The 25,578-nt window shown below is 41.5% G+C and overlaps 1 protein-coding gene across 9 annotated transcripts in view; it reads left to right on the forward strand.

Annotated features, from left to right (window-relative positions):
* The window catches only part of SYBU (syntabulin), an 87,805-nt gene extending 63,741 nt beyond the window's left edge, over positions 1–24,064 (forward strand). For all 9 annotated transcript variants that reach the window (XM_075124971.1, XM_075124972.1, XM_075124973.1 and 6 more), the window contains 4 exons: positions 15,827–15,929; positions 19,007–19,210; positions 21,095–21,244; positions 22,297–24,064. In XM_075124971.1, the coding sequence (XP_074981072.1) occupies positions 15,827–15,929; positions 19,007–19,210; positions 21,095–21,244; positions 22,297–23,425 (1,586 nt within the window). In that variant the 3' untranslated portion in view covers positions 23,426–24,064. The remainder of the gene's footprint in view (positions 1–15,826; positions 15,930–19,006; positions 19,211–21,094; positions 21,245–22,296) is intronic.
* Positions 24,065–25,578: the final 1,514 nt, after the last annotated feature.

Consider the following 25,578-nt stretch of genomic DNA (forward strand, 5'->3'; position numbering starts at 1 on the left):
ACTATTCATGTTACACAATATTAACCACCAGACTGACATGCTTTCTCCATAGTTGACTATTTAAAGTAATATTGAATGGTTTTCAGTATATAAGAGTTAAGAGCCACCTTGTGCATCCAGCAGACGAATTTTACCCAAAACTGTTTTCTTTGCAAAATTAGAGGTCACTGCTATTTTTTTTGGTTTACTAAATAAATGCTACTTTTGAAAACGCTTTGAGTAAAAATGTCCAAAGCACCTAAGCAACTAAGTCCTATTGGAAGTCAAAGATTAAAGTGTTCTTTTACTTCTGGTTTTATATACTTACACTTTGATCACATTTTCTACATCAATACTAGGCAGCTTGCAGCAGCAATTATAGGATAGCTAGCTTCATCTTTGTTCAAGAAATATTTTTTTCCAACATGCAATATGAAGTAACAGCAAAGTGCACTTTAAGCTTTAAAAGTTTTGTATTTCTGCAGAAAAGTTGGCAGAAGCCTATTTTACTAGATATGGCCTGGATAAGTAAAAGTTTAATTCTACATAAAAGATTTTCACTGGTTCTAACCAGCTAGTGAATACTATGTTACACAATAGCAAACAAGAAGAATAAAACTGTCCTGGATCAGAATGGAACTTTTAATGTTATTAAGCTGCCACTGAGACAGTGATGGCCAAATCATAGGTTTTAGGCTCCCTCCTCTTCCAAAAAAGGATTTCAGCTGTGGCTCAACATACAGTAGATACAATATATGCTTCTTGGTATTTTTAAGATAATCATTGTGTGATTCAAGTTTTGGAAAAAAACGGGGGCAGGTGGAAGATGGGAAAAGCTATATTTCCTTGGGCAAAAATACTATTTTAATGGACACCAAGGGCTCTTTTTTCTACACCAATCCAATATGATATCTGAGTCAAACAAAAACAATGAAACTGGTGCCATACACACTGCACACAGCCTGCATTTATTTTAAAATATGTTAAAGATTGACCTTGAATGTGCTTTGCAGTTTGTATATTTACTTAATTGAAGCTTTTGCCATCTACTTTTCCTGGCTGTTTTCTTCTGTCTTCAGTCTATTTTGCCTTCATAAGAGAAATATGGTGCATATGAAAGAGGCCGTAATAAATCCTTCTTCAGGAGAATTTATTTTAGTAATTGTGCTGTGCTTTTAAATTATAGTCTCTGTCAGCTCAGCAAATGTTTGAAATAGCTTGCTGAATCCCTAATTCCATTAAAAGAATTCTGGGTCTGGTCCAGCAAAATTTTCCCATTTTTTTCCCACTCAGCTCAGCTTTCATTTTAAGTTATTGGTCATGCAATACCACCCATAACAATCTAAATTTTTCATTAATTTTTTGTTACTTTTCTGCAATCATGTCATCTGTTGCCATTTTCTTTTTATCTTAGAATGTACAAATTAAATTCCTTTAATCTCTCTTCATAAACCATGCTATCTAATCCTGTTGTTATTATTGTTGTCTTTTGGTTTTCTTCCAGTTTATTGATGCCTTTTCAACAAGGTTGCTGGGTTTATATTGTATTCCAAGTGGTGCTTAATCAAGAATTGACTAATGACTTCCTTATTTTTCTTACATGCAGTAGGCCCTATATATGTATCATTTTGAACACTAATTCTCAGAGTACCATTTTGAGTATATGTAGTTGGGGAAACTTGAGGTAAAAAGGTTAAATTGTTGTCAGGGTCAGGATTAGAACGCTGATTTTCTTAACTCACGCCATCAAAACCCTTGGAACAAGCATTTCACCCTTAGTTGATTAACGTGTTGCCTCTGTAGTCCCTGCTTCCGTCCCAAATTCCACTTCATGTTACTTTCCAGTCAGTGTTGTCCAGCTTTGTTCTTCCAGATGTGATTTCGTCCTCACTCTTTCAAATCCAAATTAAATGCTATCGGGATAATTATGACCTAATATCTAAATTCCCAAGATTGTTTTGTCATCTTCTTTGGTCCCAGGTGTGTTGACGAACTGCCTCCAAATTTGGTAGCATCTGCAAACTTCATCAATTTACAGTTTCTGTTTATTAATTATGTGTTTATTAATAATTAGTAATGTATTGGAATGACTAGACCAGGGATTGGCAACCTTTGGCACGCGGCCTGTCAGGGAAATCCGCTGGCAGGCCAGGACAGTTTGTTTACGTGCAATGTCTGCAGGTTCGGCCGATCACAGCTCCCACTGGCTGCGGTTCACCATTCCAGGCCAATGGGGGCTGTGGGAAGCGGTGCAGGCTGAGGGATGCGCTGGCTGCCCCTTCCGACAGCCCCCATTGGCCTGGAACGGTGAACCGCGGCCAGTGGGAACTGCGATCGGCCTAACCTGCGGACGCTGCAGGTAAACAAACTGTCCCGGCCCGTCAGTGGATTTCCCTGACAGGCTGAGTGCCAAAGGTTGCCAATCCCTGGACTAGACAGTGTTGGCCCAGTACAGATCCTTCATGGTTTCTCTCTCAATACCTCATCCTGGTTTAATGCTGCACTGTTAATAATTAAATACCGTCTGTTTATACTCATTTAACCACCCCATAGTATTCCTGTGCATACTTAATTGCTTTATATTTTCTAAATTGTTTTTAATAATTCTTATTTTACAGACAAGGGAGAAATTAGTGAAGATTGTTCAACTTTTAGGGGTGTATTTTCCCACTTATATATATGAATCCTATTGTATTTGAAATATGTGTATTTAGGTTGGGAGACTAAAAACTCTCGATTATTAGATAAATGTTTTCTTACTGGTTGAGTGGTAGTGTGGTGTATCCCAGGCACTGGCTACTGATATTTGGATTACATTCCTAGCTCTCCCATTGATTTCCTGTGTGACCACAGGCAAAACACTTAGATGTTGTGATGCTCAGCATTGCAACACCTAATTTTGAGGCACCTAGAAATCACAGGAACAATACTGAAAAGGAGGATTTGTTAGAGACTAACAAATTTATTTGGACATAAGCTTTCATGAGCTGTGTATATAAATCTGTGTATATAAATCTCCCCACTGTATTTTCCACTGAATGCATCCGATGAAGTGAGCTGTAGCTCATGAAAGCTTATGCTCAAATAAATTTGTTCGTTTCTATGGTGCCACAAGTCCTCCTTTTCTTTTTGCGGATACAGACTAACACGGCTGCTACTCTGAAACAGGAACAATACTGTGCACCACAGAATCTGAATTAGACACCTAGGCACCCTAACAATGGATGGGGAGAGACGGGTGTCTTAGAATGCAATCTTCCAAAACCTAAGCATTCTAGGCAGGAAGCCATCTAACTAGCCAATGGGAGATTCTGATGAGAGGGATATGTCTTAAGCCCTGCCCCCTCGTAGAAAGAGATGTCTAAGTCTGGGTTTCAGGGTGGTGCCTACTGAGAACCCCTCTCCTGGAGTCAGTTAGGTGCCTTGTGAGAATGGAGTAGGAAGTGGATGCTGGTGCTCATTTTATAACTTATAGCCCAGTGGTTAGAGCACTCACCTGGGATGTGGGAGACACCGGTTCAATTTCCCTGTCTGCCTGAGGGGGAAAAAGGATTTGAACAGGGGACTCCTACTTGTCCGGTGAGTGCTCAATCCACTGATATCCTGGGATATTCTGGTGTGAGGGTCCCGCAGTCTCTCCTGTTGAAGTTTTTCTACTTTGGATAAATAATTAGAGTCATTGAAACATGGAGACCTGATCCTGGGTCTCTGACCTCCCATGGGGGTGCCTTAATCACCAGTCTAGTGAGTCACACTCTCTCTATCTCTGCCCCGGTTACTCTTTAAGTATTTATACACAATGGAATAGCTTCAACAGGGAAGACTGAGGAAGCCCCACATCAGGATATTGAATAGCTCAGTGGTTCAAGAACTCACCTGAGAGGTGGGAGACCCCTGTTTAAATCCATGCTCCCCCTCAGGAGGAATTGAACCTGGGTCTCCACATCCCAGGTGAGTGCTCTAACCACTGGGTTAAAAGTTATAAAGTGGGTAGCACTGATACAACCACTTCGTCCTTCTATTCTGGCCAGATTTTGAATGAGACCCGATCCAGTAGGTGGCCTCTGAGCATGCCTACCAGATTGGGCCTCCCCTCACGAGGTACGTGGACAAATGCCTATCTTTTCCCTGTTCATGGATTGCTTTGGAGCTTAGGTGGGAGATGGATGTCCGGACACCTTGAGTGGGCCTGCAGTGCACATGTCCAGAGGCAGAAACTGAGGAGCCTAGGGAACTTCTCCTGCACACATGTAGACATTGAGTGAGTTTAGGCATCTATTGGGTTAGGTGGCAGCTAAGTGGGAGTTTTGTAGATTGCAGTAGAACCTAAAACTGTGGGATTTAGGCACCTAAGTACCTTTGTGAATCTAGGCCTTACTCTCTATGGCTCAGTTTACCATCTGCAAAATGAGTAGAATATCCACCTCACAGTGTTATGTGAATTAGTGAAGGGTTTTAAAGCGTGAGATCTTCAACTTAAAGTTGTTAAGAAATGTCCTCAATACCACCGCCCCTGTTCAAAAGTTAAAACTGGAAAAACTTTAGGAGAGAGCCATATGCAAGTCTCAGCCTATTGAGAAAAGATTAAAAAGAGAGTTGAAAATTACTAAATTAAGACTCCACACAATTTACTTTTAATTTTTACATAATCAGTTAAAAAAAGAGAGAGAGAGATTGGAAGACATTCATATTTTTATCAAGCAAATAAGTAATATAAGCAAAAATTATAAGGAAAATTATTCTAATGCTACTGTAAATCTTGCAAACACAGACACAGGAGAATAGAGTCCATCATGTCTCGGGTCTTACTTTTCACAGGTGTGTGTTTTGTAACTATTATCTGTGTCTCCTAGGATATAGCATAACAAAATAGTTAAGGCTACATTTAGGCATTTTTTAGTGCATCTTATTTGTAGTTTTGTAAGAATTTTGATTAGATTTTATTTAAAAAAACCAAACCCAAACCTTGAAGTATTTGTTTAATTTGTTATGAAGATCTAAGACTGTTTGTTTTTAGGTGTTGGACTTTTCAATGTAGTTCTTATCTTCCTCAGTTTTGGAATTAAGTCAGTAAGATATTAACTCTCTAAATCTAGGAATTGAGCTTTCTGACAGTGCTTAGTAGAACTGACCAAAAAAAAAAGGTCCTGACTGTAAACCCTCAAGTATTATTATGCTGAAATGCACAGTCTGGGTGTCTTTGTAATTATTATTAGTTAATGATACTCTGTTGAGAAAAAATTAAGATGTGACAGCAGTAGTAACCCATGATGTATTGCTTTTTACCTAGAAACTGCCTTAACTTCATTAGACTGAAAATAAGATTGTCAATTTATCCACAGCTTTATTGTTTCAGTAAGTGACATTTGAAGTGATAACAAAATGGGCTTTTTTTTAATGCTTTCAGTGTGTGTGTTCATAGTCGGTAAATATTAAATGAGATTATGAAAAGCATCTTGCTCTTTGTCCTTGGAACTGTGGATTTATTTAGTTTAGTTGCTTCCCATATAAATTTCTCATTCCAGTGTTTTTCTGTTTGCTAGAGGAAAACACATCAAACGGAGTTGTTTTTTTATGTATGTTGTAATTAAAAACATCTGATTCATATTAGACGTGATTTTTTTAAAAGCTTTCAACATAGGATGGTTTGTAAGTGTTTGTAGGTATTATGTGTGTAATGTACTTTTGTTCCTGAACACCTAAATGACATTAACCCAACATCAGCCTGTCTTCCCTTTAGTTATGAGAGACAGGCTCAAAGATGTGCAGGAGGGGCGTCCAGAAGCCCCTTGTTAAAATTCTGTGACCAAACTGCAGGGAGGGTTGCAATGACTTCCCCGTCTCAGATGGAGCTCCCTGTCTGTGTGCTGTGAAATCATCCCTGCCAGAGCAAATTGCACTAAGTGTAAGGTATCATCCAAAATATCCAAATACAAGTTGAGCCCCATGCTGTATTATTAGCAATATAATCAGCATATTTTTTCAGATGCCAAGTCCGAACATTTTTAGTGAAGAGCACTTAAAATGTTCATTGGCCAACTGAGGCTTCATCCCTCGTTCTCTGTGCCTATGAGAGCATTTTTGTTTGTTTAAACAAGCAGATTCCCAAAATTCTTTCTGCCTGGGGAGCAAATGCTCCCTTGGGACAAAGGTTTTATCCCAGACTAAGGAGGGAAATTTCATAGGGCCCTCTTGTTGAACTATTGTCAGCACAGTTCAAACTGTATATAGCAGTAGAAAAAATATTTAGGGCATGTAGAATTCCAGGTGAGGGATCCTTTCAGTATATACTAAATAGAATTAAAAATGATCCATTTGAAATAATGTTTGCCTGATTTAACATCTGCTTGTGGATGCTCTGCAAATCAATGAATTAAAACAACAGTTAAGAAAAACAGAAGCTCAAATCCTAGTTCTGACTGTACAGTATACTTCACACACTCAGAAGATACCAGCAATTAGGTTTCTAGTAACTACTGGTTGCAGGAAGGAATATGATTGATAAATATCACATAGTAGTTTTACAGCACACACAGGCGAAGTGAGCTGTAGCTCACAAAAGCTTATGCTCTAATAAATTTGTTAGTCTCTAAGGTGCCACAAGTACTCCTTTTCTTTTTACAGATACAGACTAACACGGCTGCTACTCTGAAAGGTAGTGCTCTGTATTCAAGCTGAGATATGCAAACAGAGTAGTTAATTGTCCAGATATCCCATAATGTGTACTCATGTATTTCAGATTATAATCAAGGCCACAGTAGCAAAAGCTGGATGACAATGCAGAGAACTGGTTAATGAGAGAGTTTTCTGGTTGCATTAGTACAGAGATAACATACCTGGTTTTCCAAGATAGGGAAAGGAAACAAGTAGGATGAGCAAAGATCAAAGCAAAAGAAAAACAGTTTCGATCACAGAACCTGTGGTCAGGATTGAGATTGTCTGTAAAATAAAGGAAGGATCTAGATGTGAAGAAATGCACTCAGTGCAATTACACACCCCCAGAAATCTGTTGTCCCATCACCAGCACTGCCTTGTACTCCAATCTGATGTCAAGGTTGCTTCTAAGGACATAAGTTAAATGGTACTGAAAAGAAGAAGTAACAAATCTAATGGCAGACACCACTTTTACATTGCTGTTAAAAGACTAAATAGAGCTCTTAATTTTTTCTTTCTTAAAGTGTCTTAATTACCTCACCTTCAGACTCCTTCTGTTACATGTTATTAGTTGCAGTTACTAGACAAAACTCTTTGTTGTTTCACCATCACAACTGCCACCTTCAATTTTTCAGGTTTCAGAGTAGCAGCCATGGTAGTCTGTATCTGTAAAAAGAAAAGGAGGACTGTGGCACCTTAGAGACTAACCACTTTATTTGAGCATAAGCTTTCGTGAGCTACAGCTCATTTCACCTGTGTGTGCTGTAAAACTACTATGTGATATTAATCAATCATATTCCTTCCTGCAACCAGTAGTCACTAGAAACCTAATTGCTGGTATCTTCTGAGTGTGTGAAGTATACTGTACAGTCAGAACTAGGATTTGATCCAATGAAGTGAAGTAACTCACGAAAGCTTATGCTCAAATAAATTTGTTAGTTTCTAAGGTGCCACAAGTACTCCTTTTCTTTCTTCAATTTTTCAGAATTTGCTTCCACAAAGGACTTCTGGAAAACCAAATTCCCTGACCCTGTGCCTTGATGGCTGAAACATATTGACTTGGCCAGTCACCCTCAACATAATGACAGGTTTCAGAGTAGCAGCCGTGTTAGTCTGTATCCGCAAAAAGAAAAGGAGGACTTGTGGCACCTTATAGACTAACAAATTTATTTGAGCATAAGCTTTCGTGAGCTACAGCTCACTTCATCGGATGTAGCTCACAAAAGCTTATGCTCAATTAAATTTGTTAGTGTCTAAGATGCCACAAGTCCTCCTTCTCTTTTCACCCTCAACAGTTGTCCTTCCTCCAAAATAGAGATAGGATCATTCAGTTGGAGGACCTGCTGAGTCTTTAGCAATAAGCATGTGAGAGATGCATTTGGTGACTCCGTCTATCTTTAGTTACAATCATTGATTCAACTTCTTTGCCTCGTCCAAAGTTTTATTTGGACACAGAGTATTAACAGATGTTTAATGTGTGCTGTAAGTTATATGTATTTTCCATGTCTGTTATCTGTGGAATTTTCTTTTTGTGCAATGTGGGAAGGGATAACTTGCAACAAGGTACAATTACTTACTGGTAATTGCCTGTATTGTAGCATTTTTCTCTGTTCTCCTATCCTATTTCCCAGTCTCCCAGCTCCATGGTGTAACAAGGTGAGTGGTCCATTCATGCATGGTTGTGGGGTTTGTTACCTTGGAGTGAACAGAAGGGAGGTGGGCTGGTACCTTTATGATGGTTATGATTGATAAATCTGCCTCTTTCCTCTTTATTTCCTGGGAGATGGCGCAATTGTGCTGATTATGTAGAATTATGTTAGTAATATGGGGAAAGTCTGACAATTACTACATTAAGCAATTAGCGATACCTGTATACTGCATCACACTGGCAAGAAAGTACATTCTCTCATTGCCTGGCCTAGATGCCAATAATTTTTCCAGGGGTTACCTAAAAAGAAACCTGAGGCTTTGGAGAAGGGCCTCACCTCTCCCTAGCCCATGTTCCATCACCCCTACATCTTAATGATACAGTGTTCCTTTCTGGATTGAGGGAATGGATTTTTGCACAACCCTGTGCTTGCAGGGACACTCAGAGCAGCCCAGTGCTAGATTAGGTAGAAGAGGTAAAGGGTTTGTATTTACCAGTAACATACTCTTTGTTGTGAAAAATTAGCTCTCAGAATTACAGATTTAGCTATGAGATAAAAGGTTTCAAGATAAATTCTACTGAAACTTTACATCCAAATCCTTCCAGCAGCATCCACTGTAATTACACACTCTCCCCTACTGTAGCGGCTTCTGATGGTTTCCCTGGACCTTTTCATACAATCAGGTCCTATCTCCTCCCTTGGGGGCTTTAAATAAAGCTATCTGCAGAGAGAGACTATTTCATTTAATTAATTTTTTACTGCATTTTGTGTTGGGGCCCTTTCATTGATACCAGAAGCTGGATGCTTTATTAAGGCAGGTAAGCTCAAAGAATTAAGGGCTTTGCATCTTAAAGTCTACCTGCCTTTTTTGTCAGTATCGTTTTGTCTACAGCACTGTTACATTTTATGATTGTAAGAAAAACCCAACATCAAGGTTGACCGTTGTGATGCATTCAGTATTATGGAGCCACAACATGAATGAGTTCTGTGGATTATACATATTCACAGCTACATCTCAGCTTGAAGGAGTGATAAGAATAACATACGAAAGGTGGTTAAACTGTAATAGGTCCACGCTTGCGATACTGGCCTTGAAGAATCTGATCCCATAGATGAGGTGTCACAGTTCCTATTGCAAATCTTGTTTGAACTGTTTCTTCTTCCTTCTGTGTTTAGTATTAATCATTTAAACAGGAAAATGAACCATAAAACAACAAATGGGAAGCATCAATCTGGATTTACAAAAGCAAAGAGATTAAAAATTCCAGCTCCAGCTACATCTGTAAGACCACTAATATACCTAAGATCAGGAATACAGACAGTATACAGTACATGGATGATGGATAATACCTAGGCACAATAGAGTAGGTTACTCTACTCTGTATACCACGTGTGTGTGTGTGTGTATAATTTCTGTATATATGTTATATATACATTACTTCTACCTATACATAGTGCGCATTTATTCATATTACATACACTGTTCTTTGTTTTATATATTCCAGTGCTTAGATAGTATGATGGTGGACACGAAAGGAGAACCTAATATAGCTGTAATGAGCAGTAAGTGCTATATGCATTATATGTTCAAAGAACTGTATTAGGTTGGTGGCATTATATTAGTTTTACATCTTGGGAAACTGAGATGCAGAAAAGTTAAAGGTGTGACTTTTCTAAACTGCCTGTGGACAAAACTGCATGTGTAATTACCATAGTTTGATGCACAGGTTGGGTAAACGCATACAATTGCCAGTTAGAGGCAACACTGACCATGAGGTACAACTGGTGACCCAATTTGTGCTGTAATTGTGACACAGCATTTTGGAAAATCAGGCCTAAGTAACTTGTCCAGAGCCACCCAACCAGTCAGTGGTAGAGCCCAGATTAGAACACAAATTTGACTTCCAGCCCTCTAGATGTTACTTCTCATAGAGTCAGTCAAGACATAAAACTATCACTGTATGGTGTATTAAAAACAAATTTTGGAAAGCTTCTTAGTAATTTGTTGGCCATAATTATACCATACTATTGCAGGCCACAGTCTGTTGTAAAGCACTGTGATTCCCTGTGCACTACTCCACATGCTGCTACTTGGGAGCCCTTTGCTAGACAGCTGGAAACCATAGCAATAGACTTTCCAGCATCCTGTGGGGTATATGTGGCACAAGTGTTGTATAAGAGGATGCTGTGCTGTCTATTGGCAGCCAGTATGTAAGCAGATGATCAGATTCACTAGTGGCTAGGGCATGGGGAAAAATATGTTTTTGAATGAATTTCAAATGAGAAACGTGTGAGGCATGAGGTATGCAGCATTTGACTTGTTTTACAGTTAAAAAAAAAGGTGACTCTTGTCATCTAACAAAGAAACGTCAGGGTAAGTCTGATGCTGTGGTACCTTGAGGACAGAAGAACATATAATACTTGAGAGCTTGAAACTGCTTCCACATTTAGTGTGGCTTTTGAGGCCATTTTGCTATTCAGATCTGTGAGCCATAGGACTCAAAAATTGTTGCAACAACAAAAGTGTATCATAGACTCTTATAAACGCTCCCAAAGCAGTGTAGCCTGGCAAATGGGCACAGGCTTGGGATTTAGGAGAGCCTGAGTACTAATCCTAGCTCTACCATTGAGTTGCTTTGGGCCTTTGGCAAGTCACTTCATCTTTTGTTCTGTTATCATGTCTGTCAGCTGGAATACTTACCTACCTAGGTCACCGGGGTAAGTGCATGTTAATGGCTGTGCTTGAACACATAGTGGCCTTATTGCTTTAGGCAAAGATGCATGACAAGTGGGGAAAATATTTTTTTAAAGTCTCAGTGGTACAGGTGAGCTTGGGTTACACAGAGTTCTAGCCTGAACGTTGAGTCTGTCATGCGTAGAAACACCAGCAAGTTTGATACCTTTAATATAAAAGAAGCTGTGAAGGATCCTGTAAATACACATGCTCAAAGTTAAGCATGGACATAAGTGTCTGCAGAATTGAGGCCATAGAATTCTTGATCAGTGGAAACAGCTCCAGCCCCAAGTTTAGTACAATTCTCTTTTGGAGATCCCAGAATTGGTTACATTTTCAGTATCTGCTTAGCCTTATCTACAATGGCTAGTTTGGCAGCCCTTCACAGTACTTTACTCCAAGTGAATCGGTTCAGAAGGAGGGTATTATTAAGCTTTGCTTCCTTGGAATACTCTCAATAACAAGATCTGATTATGATGTGGTCTGCTTAATCACAGACTTCCCTTGTTTTAGGCTGTGCCTGTCTGCATAAAAGCCAATACTTTGCTTTGCTTTAGAAAGCCACTGACTTCCTGTTTGGGGCCAGAGCATAGCATAGGTATTGAATATTCAGTATGTGTTTACCTGCTCTAGTCTTGTTTCTAAACTTAGATTTGTAATTTATATACATAGATGTTATCTCCTGAATATTTAAAACAAAATAATTCTATATATTATATAGGAATGGAATATAGGAATGTTTTGTTTATAGGGAAAACTCTATTCTTGCTTTAGGCATTATATCCCATTTTCAGTTACTTTGCATCCCCAAGGATGGACTCAGTGGCATATGTAGGTGGTTATACTCTGTAAACATTTTAGTACAAGAAAGCAGTGTTTTCCCTCTCCACAATCCCCCACCTTTGCATTTTGTTTCTGTGTGATTCTGAGTAAGTTGCTGAGGCTCTAATTTGGCTTGTGGAATCTGAATTACTGATTGTGTTTGCAGAGATGGCAGTTAGAAAAACATCTTTTTACATGTAAACTGAGTGTATTTGATATGGAACCAGTCAGTGGCATAGAACTGGAGCCTCATCATGCCATTTTTCTAGAATCACTTTTTAAGAATTGGGCTGTAAATTTGTGTTTTGAGGTCAACCAAATGAGTTCATTGAGTTATCAGACAGAGGTGTGAGGGTCTGTGCTGTGCATATTCGAGCCCAGAACTTGCAGCCTAGGAGTGTAAGGGTAGCTTTACGCCACCATTGTGCCTTCCTTTCCTGGGCTGCTCCAGAGGCTAGAGAGGCACCCAGTGGGCTTGTCTAAGTCCAAGCAACAGCTGTCTCCCTAGGCTGCCCTACTGCTATATTGCTGCCTGCTGCAGCTATGTCCCCGTCGTGGCCCACCATGTCCTCTACACCAGGGCTTGCCAGGAGTTCTCCGAAAGTAGCCTTAGAGCTATATCCACAATTCCAGTGCCAGGGATATTCTCCACTTGCTGGAACCAGGTCTTTCCAATTTTTATGCCACTTAATAACAAGAATTTTAGTTATAAGCTAGGGACACATCAACTAGAAGTAACGGAGGAGGAAAAGGACCTTGGAGTATTGGTTGATCATAGGATGACTATGAGCTGCCAATGTGATATGGCTGTGAAAAAAGCTAATGTCATCTTGGGATGCATCAGGAGAGGTATTTCCAGTAGGGATAAGGAGGTTTTAGTACCGTTATATAAGGCACTGGTGAGACCTCACCTGGAATACTGTGTGCAGTTCTGGTCTCCCATGTTTAAGAAGGATGAATTCAAACTGGAACAGGTACAGAGAAGGGCTACTGGGATGATCCGAGGAATGGAAAACTTGTCTTATGAAAGGAGACTCAGGGAGCTTGGCTTGTTTAGCCTAACTAAAAGAAGGTTGAGGGGAGATATGATTGCTCTCTATAAATATATCAGAGGGATAAATACCAGAGAGGGAGAGGAATTATTTAAACTCAGTACCAATGTGGACACAAGAACAAATGGATATAAACTGGCCACTAGGAAATTTAGATTAGAAATTAGACGAAGGTTTCTAACCATCAGAGGAGTGAAGTTTTGGAATAGCCTTCCGAGGGAAGTAGTGGGGGCAAAAGATCTATCTTGCTTTAAGATTAAACTCGATAAGTTTATGGAGGAGATGGTATGATGGGATAACATGGTTTTGGTAATTAAATATTCATGGTAAATAGGCCCAATGGCCTGTGATGGGTTTTTAGATGGGGTAAGATCCAAGTTACCCGGGAAAGAATTTTCTGTAGTATCTGGCTGATGAATCTTGCCCATATGCTCAGGGTTTAGCTGATCGCCATATTTGGGGTCGGGAAGGAATTTTCCTCCAGGGCAGATTGGAAGGCCCTGGAGGTTTTTCGCCTTCCTCTGTAGCATGGGGCACGGGTCACTTGCTGGAGGATTCTCTGCTCCTTGAGGTCTTCAAACTACAATTTGAGGACTTCAATAGCACAGATATAGGTGTGAGGTCTTTTTTAGGAGTGGTGGGTGAAATTCTGTGGCCTGCATTGTGCAGGAGGTCAGACTAGATGATCATAATGGTCCCTTCTGGCCTAAATATCTATGAATCTATGAATCTTGCCCTTTTACCTGGTATAAAGGAGCCATAGTGGGGTTGAGGATTTCACCCAGGATGTTCTAGGAGTCTAGATAACTGAAAAAACAACATACATGGTAATTATAAGAACACCCATGTTTTTCTAGATTATAGCTCTTTGCCGGTTAGCAAAGAGCTGATGGAAAAACATAGTCAAGGGTCTCAAAATGTTAAAACCCAAAAACAATCCCTCCCCAAATTCCCCTACACCATGTCCCACTGTGAACTGTCGTCCTCACAAGAGATCATATTTAATATTGCGCATGGCTTGAGTTTGGTTTTGTTTTTAAAATGTTTTGCTTCTGTGGTATCAGACTTGTTTTTGTGTTTGTAATGGGCTAACAAACTGGGCAGTCTATTTCCTGTGGATCTGCAGCTTTAAAAAAAAGAAGGCTGCTGGGATGCGCAGAATCCAGCAATGTTAAATGTCATGGGGTAGGAAGTGCTTACCTGACTGAGCCTGGACTGTATTCTGACTTGCCATTGGCATTTAAATCTGAATATACAGAGCTGGAGTGATGTCACTTGTGACACTAGCGGCTTGTGTAAACTAGAAAATTTCATCATGTTAGATCGTGCATGACCTAAGTCTGCTACAGCCCCAACCAGCTGCCACGATGTTAAACAGACCAGCCCTTGTCTATGTCTAGTGCAGCGGCATGTTAATATCATGTCAGCTAACACATGTGCTGACAGAATGTAATTTTCCAGTGTAGAGCACTTGGGAGCATCAGAAGATGTTCTGAGCTGCCCACCTGCTTTATGAAAGACTTAATGAGCCTGAGAATTCTAAGATTCAAAAATAAAGGGCAGGATTCAGCCTCAGGAAACACTAGCATTACCTACAGTGCTGGGCTCTGGAAATGGAAACGGCCTAGCCATGCTGTGCCCCCAGCCCTCACTTGCTGGGAGGTTTTCAACCAGCCACCACAGCTAGAGAAGTGGATGGTGCTGGCTGGAGAGGGGATGTGGCGAGGAGATAATTGATTCAGCATATCCCCCAGAGAAGCCTCAACCATCAGGTTTCCTTTGAGCCTAAGCCACAATTTAAAGCGGTCTTCCTGTAGAGGAACTCCTGTGGAGGAGGGCAGTGCACCACTACTTTATCCATCCTTTCTCCTCCCCTCAAGAGCTGAATTCCCCTCCCCGGTGTAGCTGCCAAGCTGGCACGGGAAGGTTCAACATGCAAACTTCCAGTTCCTCCACTGACTTGCTACATGTCCTTGGATGAGTCAACTCTTCCTGCTTCCATTTATCCATTTGTAACTTGGACATAATTAATGAGTTTTTGCAGGAATTAATTAATGGTTGCAAAGTGCTTTGGGATCCAGGGATGAAAGATATTATGTACATAGTAATTTTTCTTCTGGCTGATAAGCTATTATTAAAGCAAGTTGAAAGCTTATTTCCATCCTCTCCCATGGAGCTCCCCCACTGGCATCTTTTTTTCATGGCGGTTTGCAGCACTGGGTTTGGATATGACAAACCTGAAAAAATCGCCAAGTATTTTTCAGGCGATAAGAGCTTCTTACCCAATGAACTGTCATATTTCTGGGCTCAGCAAAATGGGTGCCGTGTTCCTTTAAATAACAGAGTCTGGAAAATGAAAGCTGGAAATCATAGAAAGTTAGTAATCAGATAGTATGGCTTAATACCAAAGCCTAGAGCCAGGCATTGTTATTGGTTTACTGTAAAACTATTTAGAGGTGCCTTACTATTTCTCTGTGTCAGATTAAAGCCTGTATGTAGATATCAGAAACAGATGAGCTGATAAGTGGGTCCCCTGCCCCCCAGATAAATAATAATTTCCTGTTTAAAGTATGACGAATCCAACAGCAGTTGTTTGCTTAGTATGACTGTGCACTTGAAAGAAAGGTCAGCAGCCCCACTCAGGTAGCCGTGTTTCCTTACAAATGTTTAAAGTGGCTTAGGCAGAATAGAAGTTGCCATGTCCTGTTGTGTTCTATTGTTGCTGAAGTGTCTGTTTTGAGGGAGCTGTTGAAAGTCTGGAATATATCCACAATTGCTCCTAGAGGGTGTGGTTGAAAATGCAGGCTGACTTTTAAAGTTCACATGGGACAGGCAAAGGAAGGATGGTTATGATTCATCGTCACTTTTAAAACCAGTACATCAGTCCTGGAGTGAGAATTTCCATCATGTTTTTACTCTTCCCTTTTCCTTTCCAGGGAGTGAAGCTGATTTTAGCTCTTCAAGCAGTACAGGTAGCATTTCAGCCCCTGAAGTCCATATGTCTGCTGCTGGGAGCAAAAGAGCCTCTTTTTCTCGCAAGTAAGCAAAGCAATTTATCTTATACTATGTGTGTTGCTTAGTGGAAGGCCGGGCTTATCCACCACTGTTATACCTTTTAAAACAATTTGGACTCCAGTGGGTTCTCTGATAGTACTGACATTGATTCGAATCTGTGATCTAGGAGAGAACAAATGTGATGTTTTTGGAGAATATAAACTGTGATACAGGAGGATCATGTGACCAACAACAGTTCTGTTCCTTCATGACATACCTTTGAGATCCTGTCAGCTACATAAAAAAAATATTTAGCATAGAAAGAAGGGGAAACAGCTGGGTGCGTGCTTAGTTAAGTGCAACCATTCCAACCAACTGACCGTAACCTTCTGGTCACATCACTTTGTTTTCCTGCTGTGACAAATTGTCAGCTCACCACATGCCTTGCAGGATCATCATAACATCATTTGTTGGAGGAAAAATGTTGATGCTTGTGTCTTTAATTCTGGTTGCTAAATATCAAGTTCCACTCCTTTGTATTAATAGGTATAAAATACCTGGTTCTTGAAAGGTATGTATTAAAAATGCCTTTGATGAAATATTTCTGTAAGTTGCCTCCACATCACATGTCAGATACAAACCTAGACACCTGGTGGGATCTGAGTTGTTTTGGATGGACATATGTAGAGCACTGTGCAGATACAAAATTTGTATCTGCATCCAATCCGCAGTCTGCAAACATGGTCTGTGGTTATCTGCAGATTTGCAGGGCTCTAGATATATGCACATTGTACTGTGCCTACACAGTCCCTGCTGCTTGCGGTCTTTTTGAACAGTCAGGGATGGTTAAAATTGACAAGACAAGATCCCTGCTCTTTGTGGAATCACAAGACTGAAGCTGGCAGGGAGAGTGGAGGGACAGCATGATTCCCATATTTTCAAGTCACCTGCGCTCATCCATGATCATAACATATCCAGTATGCAAGGATTGGTAGCATAATGCCTCACTGAAAGAGAATCTGATCTCTGTCTTGGTGTCGGTATGCAAATAAACAGCAGTTTCGCTCGGTATTTAAGGAGAATAGGTAGCTGCTGCAACAGTGGGGTTTTGTGTTTAATTCCAAGTGTAATAACTAAATGATTAAATCCTAAACCTACTTTCTTTCTTACTAGCAGCATGACCTCTTGTTGTAACTTTAAATATTCCACACAAGACACCAAATTTGCCCTGAAGTCATGTGTAACATTCCTTCAGATGTAGCTCTTGGGACAGTCAGGTACTGTGCAGATTCTGGCTTGTAAAAGAAATAAAAATAAAAAAATCAATACGTTAGAAATAGTCCTGAGCAAAGAAAATTTAAATAGTTCTTTCCTTTCACTTTTAATTGTTTTAAAATATTTACCTATGCTCTGTTTAAGAATTTTAAAAAAAAGCAGTTGGACTTAATTGTGTCACATTTAATTCTGTAGCATTTCAGTGACGTCATAACCACACTCCTGCATTTTATTGTAAGCTACTTATGAAGTCACCCAAACCACAGCACTGCCATGCTGGCTTGCAGCACCGCCGCGCAACCATCTGTTCCATATAAAGTGTTCACTTTCAGAAGAGGGAGGAAACCAGGTCAGACAGCTTTAAGAGGAAAGGATTTTTGCTTCATGAGTTCTGCAGTATTTTCATTGATATGTTGTATTCTTCTCATAGTCTGGCTGGATTTCTTTTTTTCCATTTCTTTGGAAATATGTTTTCACTTTTTGTTACAGGTTAGAGGAGCATTTTCCATGCGGGAGAGTGGTAGTGACATTTCATGAAAGTAGCTAGAAGTGTTTACAGACGAAAATGTAACTTTATAAACAGTTTCCAGAATGCCACAGGTCCTTGCCAGATGCCTGGATATTGGCCAGCACTGATCGGAGTTGCTTTCAAGCGTACATAGTGAATAGTTCAGAATGTTTTATTAAGACTGGGGAGGGACAGATATGAGAGTGGAGGAAGCAGCTGTGTTGTCTAAAAGTTCTCCAGGTACTGAGCCTTTGGGGCTATTTCAGCATTCCCTCAGTCAGGTTCAGACCATATCCTAAGTACATCAATAGTTGGCAGTGACAGTTTGAAGTACACTATCCTGAAAGGGCAAAGGAACAGTGCTTCAAGCAAAACTTCTTTTTACTGGCCGCTGTGACTTCTCAGGCCACCTGCTAAGGATCAAGAAGTCTTGCCTCAAGCCTTAATTGGCCCCCAAGGTCAGGGGTCCCGCTACAAGCCTGCCTGAGGAAGTCTCCTGGTAAATACCAAATTAGACTGCAGTCTTCTAATTACTTGAGTGTAGATCAGAAAACTTAAATGTGCAGCTTGCTGATTTAGATGGGTGTAGTGGGAATGAGGAGAGTAGGGTGGAGTCAGTGGAAACAAAAATAAAAGGAGTACTTGTGGCACCTTAGAGACTAACCAATTTATTTGAGCATATTTATATATACATATAAATTTATTTATATTTATATTTATTTATACATATAAATTGGTTAGTCTCTAAGGTGCCACAAGTACGCCTTTTCTTTTTGCGAATACAGACTAACACGGCTGTTACTCTGAAATCAGTGGAAACAGAAACCTAAGTATAGAAAGATAGATCTTGTAATTTTGTCTAAACCATCTGATTCTGACTAACTGCTTCATGGTCAGTGAAAGATACATGGTACCTGGAGATGCTAAGGACATGTCTAAACTGCAAGTGGAGATGTAATTTTCAGCTCAGGTACATGTACACGTGCTAAAAACAGCAGTGTAGCTGTGGAGTGACAATGGGCTAGCTGCCCCAGGTACAATCTTACCTGAGATCCTAGGTACGTACTTAGGAGGCTAGTCCAACTCACCACCAACCATCCCCATGGCTACGCTGCTATTTTTAGTGTGCTAGCTTGATCAATGCTAGTGAGGGCATGTCTCCTTGAGCTGGAATTTACCCCTCCAGCTCCAGAGTAGAGCTTCCCCAAGAACTTCCTACTCCCCAGCTGCTCTGATTTATTTTGTAGAGCATCATGGGGTGACCTTATAGCAGGACATGCTGTCAGTTGCATGATGCAGTATAACCCAACAAACCTTACTCATTTTGGTTTGCCTTTAGTCGTGGCCCTCATGGACGGAACAATGGATCTTCATCAAACAAGTCTGGAACCAGTCCACCTACTTCTCGTGACAAGGACCTATTGTCAGTACTGTGCAGAAATCAGTTGAGTCCTGTTAACTTCAATCAGAATTATGGAGCTTCTTCAGCCAGTAGCAGTAACTCAGGTTCATACAAGGGAAGTGATAGCAGCCCAGTTATGAGGCAAGTGCTTGTTCCTTTCTCAAAGTTTTAATTCTGTTATCTTATCCTCACCATTCTGTACTGTGGGATCAGTCCTCTGGACTGGAGAATAAAACAGCTTTTACCTCAGTACCACTTTGTAGATTTACAGGCAGGGACTGTGGTATTGGTAAAGGGGCAGTCAGGAACACACTCCATCCTACTTTCCTACCACATTGATCACCTCAATGTCACAAGATATATGGTCTCCACTAGCCTAAGGGCTCTATCAGCCAGATTTCACATCCAAGTCTGATGCTTTCATGTAGTAGTACGTGGTTTAGTGCTCTTGCTCTTGCTTCACACACACAACTCCCATTGACTAAAGAGGAAGTTGAGTGTGGAGTGGATACAGAAGTTAGTGTCCACTCAAGGCTAGATCCACAAAGGGATTTAGGTATCTAACTGACACTTTAGGTGGCTAAATTCAAAATTTAGATCTTGAAACATGCCTGCTCGGCTGCTGCCTAGCCCCGTCGGCACTTGCATTCCCCCAGCACTTACATTTCTGCTGATTAAAGTCCTCTCGGAGTCTTCACTTCTGCCACTGGGCAGGTGCACAGCCATCTAAGTTCTGCCTGGATATCTAGATCACCCTTGCCCCAGCGGGATCCTCAAACTTAGTGTCCCCCCACCTATCTCTCCTGCAAAGCCCAATCTGGTAAATGGCATTTGTTGAAAGGATTACAATATCCTTGTGGATGAGTCCAGTTCAGACTGTGTGTGTGGCTATGCGTACATGTGCCCACTGAAGGCTAGATCACAAAATAGACTTAGAGTCACAACACCTAATGTTGTGTTATGGGATATTCTGGGGGGGGTGGGTTTCTCAGTCTGTCTTGTTATTTAAATAAATCCATTGGGCCAGAGAGTGAGAGACTCCATAACCCAGTGATTAGGGCACTCCCCTGAGAGGTGGGAGACCCAAGTTCAAGCCCCCGTTCCTCATCAGGCAGGGGGCAGCGATTTGAACCTAGGGGTCTCTCATTCTGGTTGAGTGCTCTTACCACAGGGCTAAAGGTTGTGAGGTCACCACCTTTCTTATATAAAAAAAAAAAAAAAAGCATTTAGACACCTAACTCAAGGAGAGGGTTCGCAGCTGTGAAACCTGAGGAAGGCCAGTGCCTCTCTTTGGCCAAGACCTGGGCATCTAACTCCTTTTTAGGCCCCATCCCTCTCCCTCTGCATTTCCTGTTGTCTAACTGAAGTGGCTCCCAGCTCAGCCTGCTGGCCTTTGTGGATCTTAGGCATCTAACTCTCCCCAGGCATGTTATAAGGAGCCTAACTTGGGACTGTGGATGCCACAAGGTTGCAGGGCATGTAAACATTAGGCAGTGTGATCTAGCCTTCAGTGCGCGCATGTACGCATAGCCACACACACAGTCTGAACTGGCTTCCTCCTTGTAACTCATCCACAAGCTCTAGCTATTGTAATATCCTTTCAACTAATACAATCTACTTAATTAACAGTCTGCTTCCTGCTGAATTCCTAACAACCTCACAGTGTGCTGCCTTGTCTATATTAGTGTCAGACATCTCTGCCAGTGACCTTGCTGTACACTTGTAGAAACCTTTACCCTATTTTAAGTTAGAGAATATCTGGGTATTTGAAAGTCAAGTCTCTAGTCTGGTATAATTGCACTAAATCCAAGTACAGTAAATAGCAAAATTCTTATTGAAGCCACTGGCAAATGCCTCAAGCACTATGATTTACCAGACTAAATCACTAATGTTTACTGTGAGATACCCAAATTGAGTCCAATGTAAACTCAACTTTGTGCCAGTCAGGACTGATGTGGAATCCATTCTCTCTTAGAAAGGTAAAGAGTTACAGGAATAACACTGTTGTTGTTTTTTTTGTTTCAGGCGGTCAGTGAGATATACTTCTTGTGGGGAGAATCATGGCATTAAAGCACCACATCCAGAGCAGTATTTGACCCCACTGCAGCAGAAAGAAGTTACAGTGAGACATCTAAAAACAAAACTGAAGGAATCTGAGAGCAAACTTCAAGAAAGGTACATTTTCTCCCAGAAAAATAATTTGGGAAGAGATGAGATTTATTCAGCAGTTTCCACTAGGGAGAAAATCCTGAAGTTCCTACTCCCTTCTTGACTGCAGTGAGTTTTGACTAAGGAGCTTAGAATTTGGCTGTATCTGATTAAATTAAATTGTTTACAGCCATTGCAGGTTTCATAACCCTTTCCATGAATGCATACAGTATAGTTAACTTTTGGAAAGGAACCAGTGATCTCCTTTGAGCCTGGACTGCATTATAAATATTTTGAAGGGATATTTTTAAAATCAATCTGATATTGCACCAGTAACTTTTGCACATGCAACTGTTGATGCCTTCAGACTTGTAACTATGTTTTCAAGGACTGGCTTTGCAAGTGGCTCAATCAGTTGTCAACATCAGTAATGCCCAAAGAGTGTATTTCTGCAAATATGAGAAGTTACTGCACAATATCGTCTCTTGTTCTAAACCTCTTCGTAATAGAAAAAGTCTCTCCCCCCCACCCTCTTGACAGCAAAAACTCTTTGACAGGAGATCCTGCCTGGTTGTGTTTTTGTTTGTTTTACTCACAATAGTACTATGTAGTGATGTTCTGCAGAAGAACAACCGCTTACATTACACAACAAGAGATATTTCTTTAATTGACAAGTTTATGGTTTGGGTCTGAATCGTGGTGCCTTTGCACAGAGAGACAGTACAGGGGGTGGGGAGAGATTTGAATGAAGTGGAATTTTACACACATCCCTTTCCCCCAGACAAAGGCGTGGCATAGATAACCGCTGTCATGCTGCCTCTGGAACTTCCTGTGTAGCCCTGACATGTGTGGTTAGGTCAGTGAATCCACTTAGCAGTCAACCAACTTACCTTGCCATCCACTGTCCTCATGTTATACCTCTGCCAGTCCACTGTGAAACTGTACTATGTGCATAGGGGTATTGGTTCAACCTTTTGCAGCATCTCTACGTCCTCACCATCCCTACGTAATGGAATGTCTCTGAATGCTTTAATTGACCAAAGAACAGAAGTTTTACAGTGATTTTGCTTTTGCGACAGGGAAACAGAAATAGAAGAGCTTAAGTCGCAGCTGGCTCGCATGAGGGAAGACTGGATTGAAGAGGAGTGTCATCGAGTGGAAGCACAGCTAGCCTTGAAAGAAGCAAGAAAGGAGATCAAACAACTCAAGCAGGTTATTGAAACCATGAAAAACAGCTTGGCTGAGAAAGACAAAGGGATTCAGAAGTATTTCGTAGACATAAATATCCAAAACAAGAAATTGGAGTCCTTGCTTCACAGCATGGAGATGGCTCAGAGCGGCTCTCTGAGGGATGAGCAGTGTATAGAGTATACATGTGGGTCACCTGGTAAGTTTTTAGGTCCAAGTACAATATATTCCAAAATGGTGGACAGCCTAGTTATGGAGGACCAAGCCATGGAGGACAGCAGGCTGCTGCTCAATGATGATATGGCTAATGGGACTGACTTTTTTGAAGAAATTATTCTGGCTGCTACACCTGAATCTGGTGATCCAGCCCTCTTCACTTCCACTACTGGGCCCGCTGCCCTAAACCAAAATGCACTTGAAAGGGTCTGTGCTGAAAAACTAACATCCTCACAGGCAGAGGAGGAGAGTGACAACAGCATGATGATGGAACAGGCCATTCAGACTGATGTGGTGCCATACAGCCCAGATGTGGAGCAGCTCGTTCAGAACATATTCAGATCACAGCATACCAGTCCCATGAGCCCATTTGCTACCTTAAAGGGATTGGATGGATTTCCTGCTCAATGTTTCAGTGAATCTGCTTTGCTACTGGACTTAAATCCCAGTGATCCAAACTCTGCCATCCTTTTGTCTCCCATGGAGTCTCCAGGTAGCAAGGGGGACTGGAGCATTAGTGAAAACCGTGTTATGAAGGAACTTGACTTTACAGCCTCCCATGATGAAACATTCAGAAATGTCATTACTCTCTCTCAGGCAGGCATCACGAAAAGGTACTGGAGCAGCAGTTTCCTTGTAGATCTTTTGGCTGTAGCAGCCCCCATTGTACCAACAGTAATGTGGGCGTTCAGCACTCAGCGAGGTGGAACGGATCCGGTCTATAACATCGGTGCACTGCTTCGTGGCTGTTGCCTGGTGGCACTACACTCGCTGCGTCGTGCGCCTTTCAATACCAAAACCTAAGTGCAGCTGCCCAGTCGTGAGTGCTGGTTGGTGGGGGAAGAATTACAATAGACCATAAAAAGTGTGTGTGTATAATGGCAGAGTCTGTCTTTTTGCTCCCTGAATATTTGATTTGCACTATATTTAGTTGAAAACATGTTTGTTGTTTGAAACTGAAGGAAGGCTCAGTGACGTGGCGGCTTGGTCCTACTAAATGTACTACCTGGGTACTTTAGCAAGTATGCTGTCGCTTTTCATTTGTAGTCTGATGTATCGATTCTTACACTAAAAGCTCATACTTCCAAGGCAGCTTCGGGCATGTATTGTATGTCTGTCTTGCTTAGTGCTCTTGTAAAATATATAATTGCCCTAGCATTCCACTGGTCTTTGTGTACAAGGGGACAGTAACCAAAAATGCATTTGTGTAGGTTGTTGGGCATCTTGAATCTTGCTATGTTTGATAAATAGGGGGTAAATATATTTTATGCATATTATTTTAAAGTCTTAAATGAACTCTTATTGTAACCTGCTAGTCATTCAAACCATGAAATATTCTCTTTAAGTGTATTGTGAATTAACTTATTTTTTGCTTATTTAATCGTGTTTTATTGGAAACAACAGATTTATAATCACAAATTACAGTAAAGCATGTTAAAAGTATGAATTGGTGTTTTATTTTAGCAAAACCCTCACCTGCAATAAACTATTAAAAATTAATGCAGCTTTAAGGCTGAAATTTTACACACAGAGGAGGTAGGAGCCCAGTGAATACACCAGGGCAGTGGTTTTCAAACTGCGGGTCGCGACCCAGTATTGGGTCCCGGAATGTAAAGCACTGGTTTGCAGCAGCTCTGGTTAGCACTGCTGCCTGGGCCATTAAAAGTCCCATCGGTGATGCTGCCCAGCTAAGGCAGGCTAGTCCATACCTGTTCAGACACTGCGCTGCACCCCAGAAGTGGCCAGCAGCAGGTCCAGTTCCTAGGCGGGGGGAGGGGCATGGGGTGCCACGTGCTGCCCCCACCCCAAGCACCTGCTCCGCACTCTCATTGGCCGGTTCATGGCCAATGGGAACTGGGGGAGCAGTGCCTGCGGGTGAGAGCTGCGCGGAACTGCTTGCGCACCTCCGCCTAGGAGCTGGACCTGCTGCTGGTTGCTTCCGGGGCACAGCGCGGTCCACGGTGCCAGGAAGCCTGCCTTAGCACCCCCGCTGTGCCGCTGACCGGGAGCCACTCGAGGTAAGTCCGCACCCCAACCCTGCACCCCAATCTCCTGCCCCAGCCCTGAGCCCCCCCAAACCCAGAGCCCCTTCCTGCACCCCAAACCCCTCATCCCTGGCCCCAGCCCAGAGTTCTGACCCCCTCCTGCACCTCTGCCCTAGCCCAGAGACCCCTCCCACATCCTGAACCCCTCATTCCCAGCCCCACCCTGCAGCCCTCACCTCAATCGTCTGCTCCAGCCCTGCGCCCCTCCCACACATCAAACCCCTCATCCCCAGCTCAGTTGGGTCATGGGCATCAACAGTTTTCTTCAACTGGGTCGCCAGAAAAAAAGTTTGAAAACCACTGCACTAGGGTACTGTAGATTGGCATTGTTACAACAGGAGAATTTGGCCTGAAAAACTTGGTTATGGCTCCCACAGCAGCTCGTGATCTAGAAATGAAGTGTTCTGTATTCAGTCACCAGTCCCCAAGCCATCAGTTCCAATCTTCCACCTATTTTGTATCATTGTGGATTGGGTTAACTTTAATCCTTTAACATATTTAGAATTTGGCCACGTCCAGTTGCTCTGGGAACCCATATTCTGAATTTCTGCAATCTGAGAAGTGTAAAAATCTCATCCTTAATTTTGGATTCCTCTATGTCTTTGCATTGTTTCCCTAGCTTTTTTTCAAAAGCCAGTGTGTCCTAATGAGTTTAGTTGACTTTTGAACACATGCTCTAACATTTGCATGCTGCCATATGTGTACATCCGAATGCAAATGCTGTGTCCCCCTCTGTGCACCACTGGAATTGCATGTGCAGATCCTAGAGAGGTAGCAGTGTCTAGTGGATAAAACAAACGGAATGAGATACAGTCTATGCCTGACTCTCTGAACCTTCTTGCAGTGAGACCTTAAGACATTTAACCTCACTGTTGTCAAGTTTTTCCTTTTGTAAAGTAAGTGTAACAGCAC

The sequence above is a fragment of the Caretta caretta genome, chromosome 2 (assembly GCF_965140235.1).
Source record: "Caretta caretta isolate rCarCar2 chromosome 2, rCarCar1.hap1, whole genome shotgun sequence".
Classification (NCBI taxonomy): domain Eukaryota; kingdom Metazoa; phylum Chordata; order Testudines; family Cheloniidae; genus Caretta; species Caretta caretta.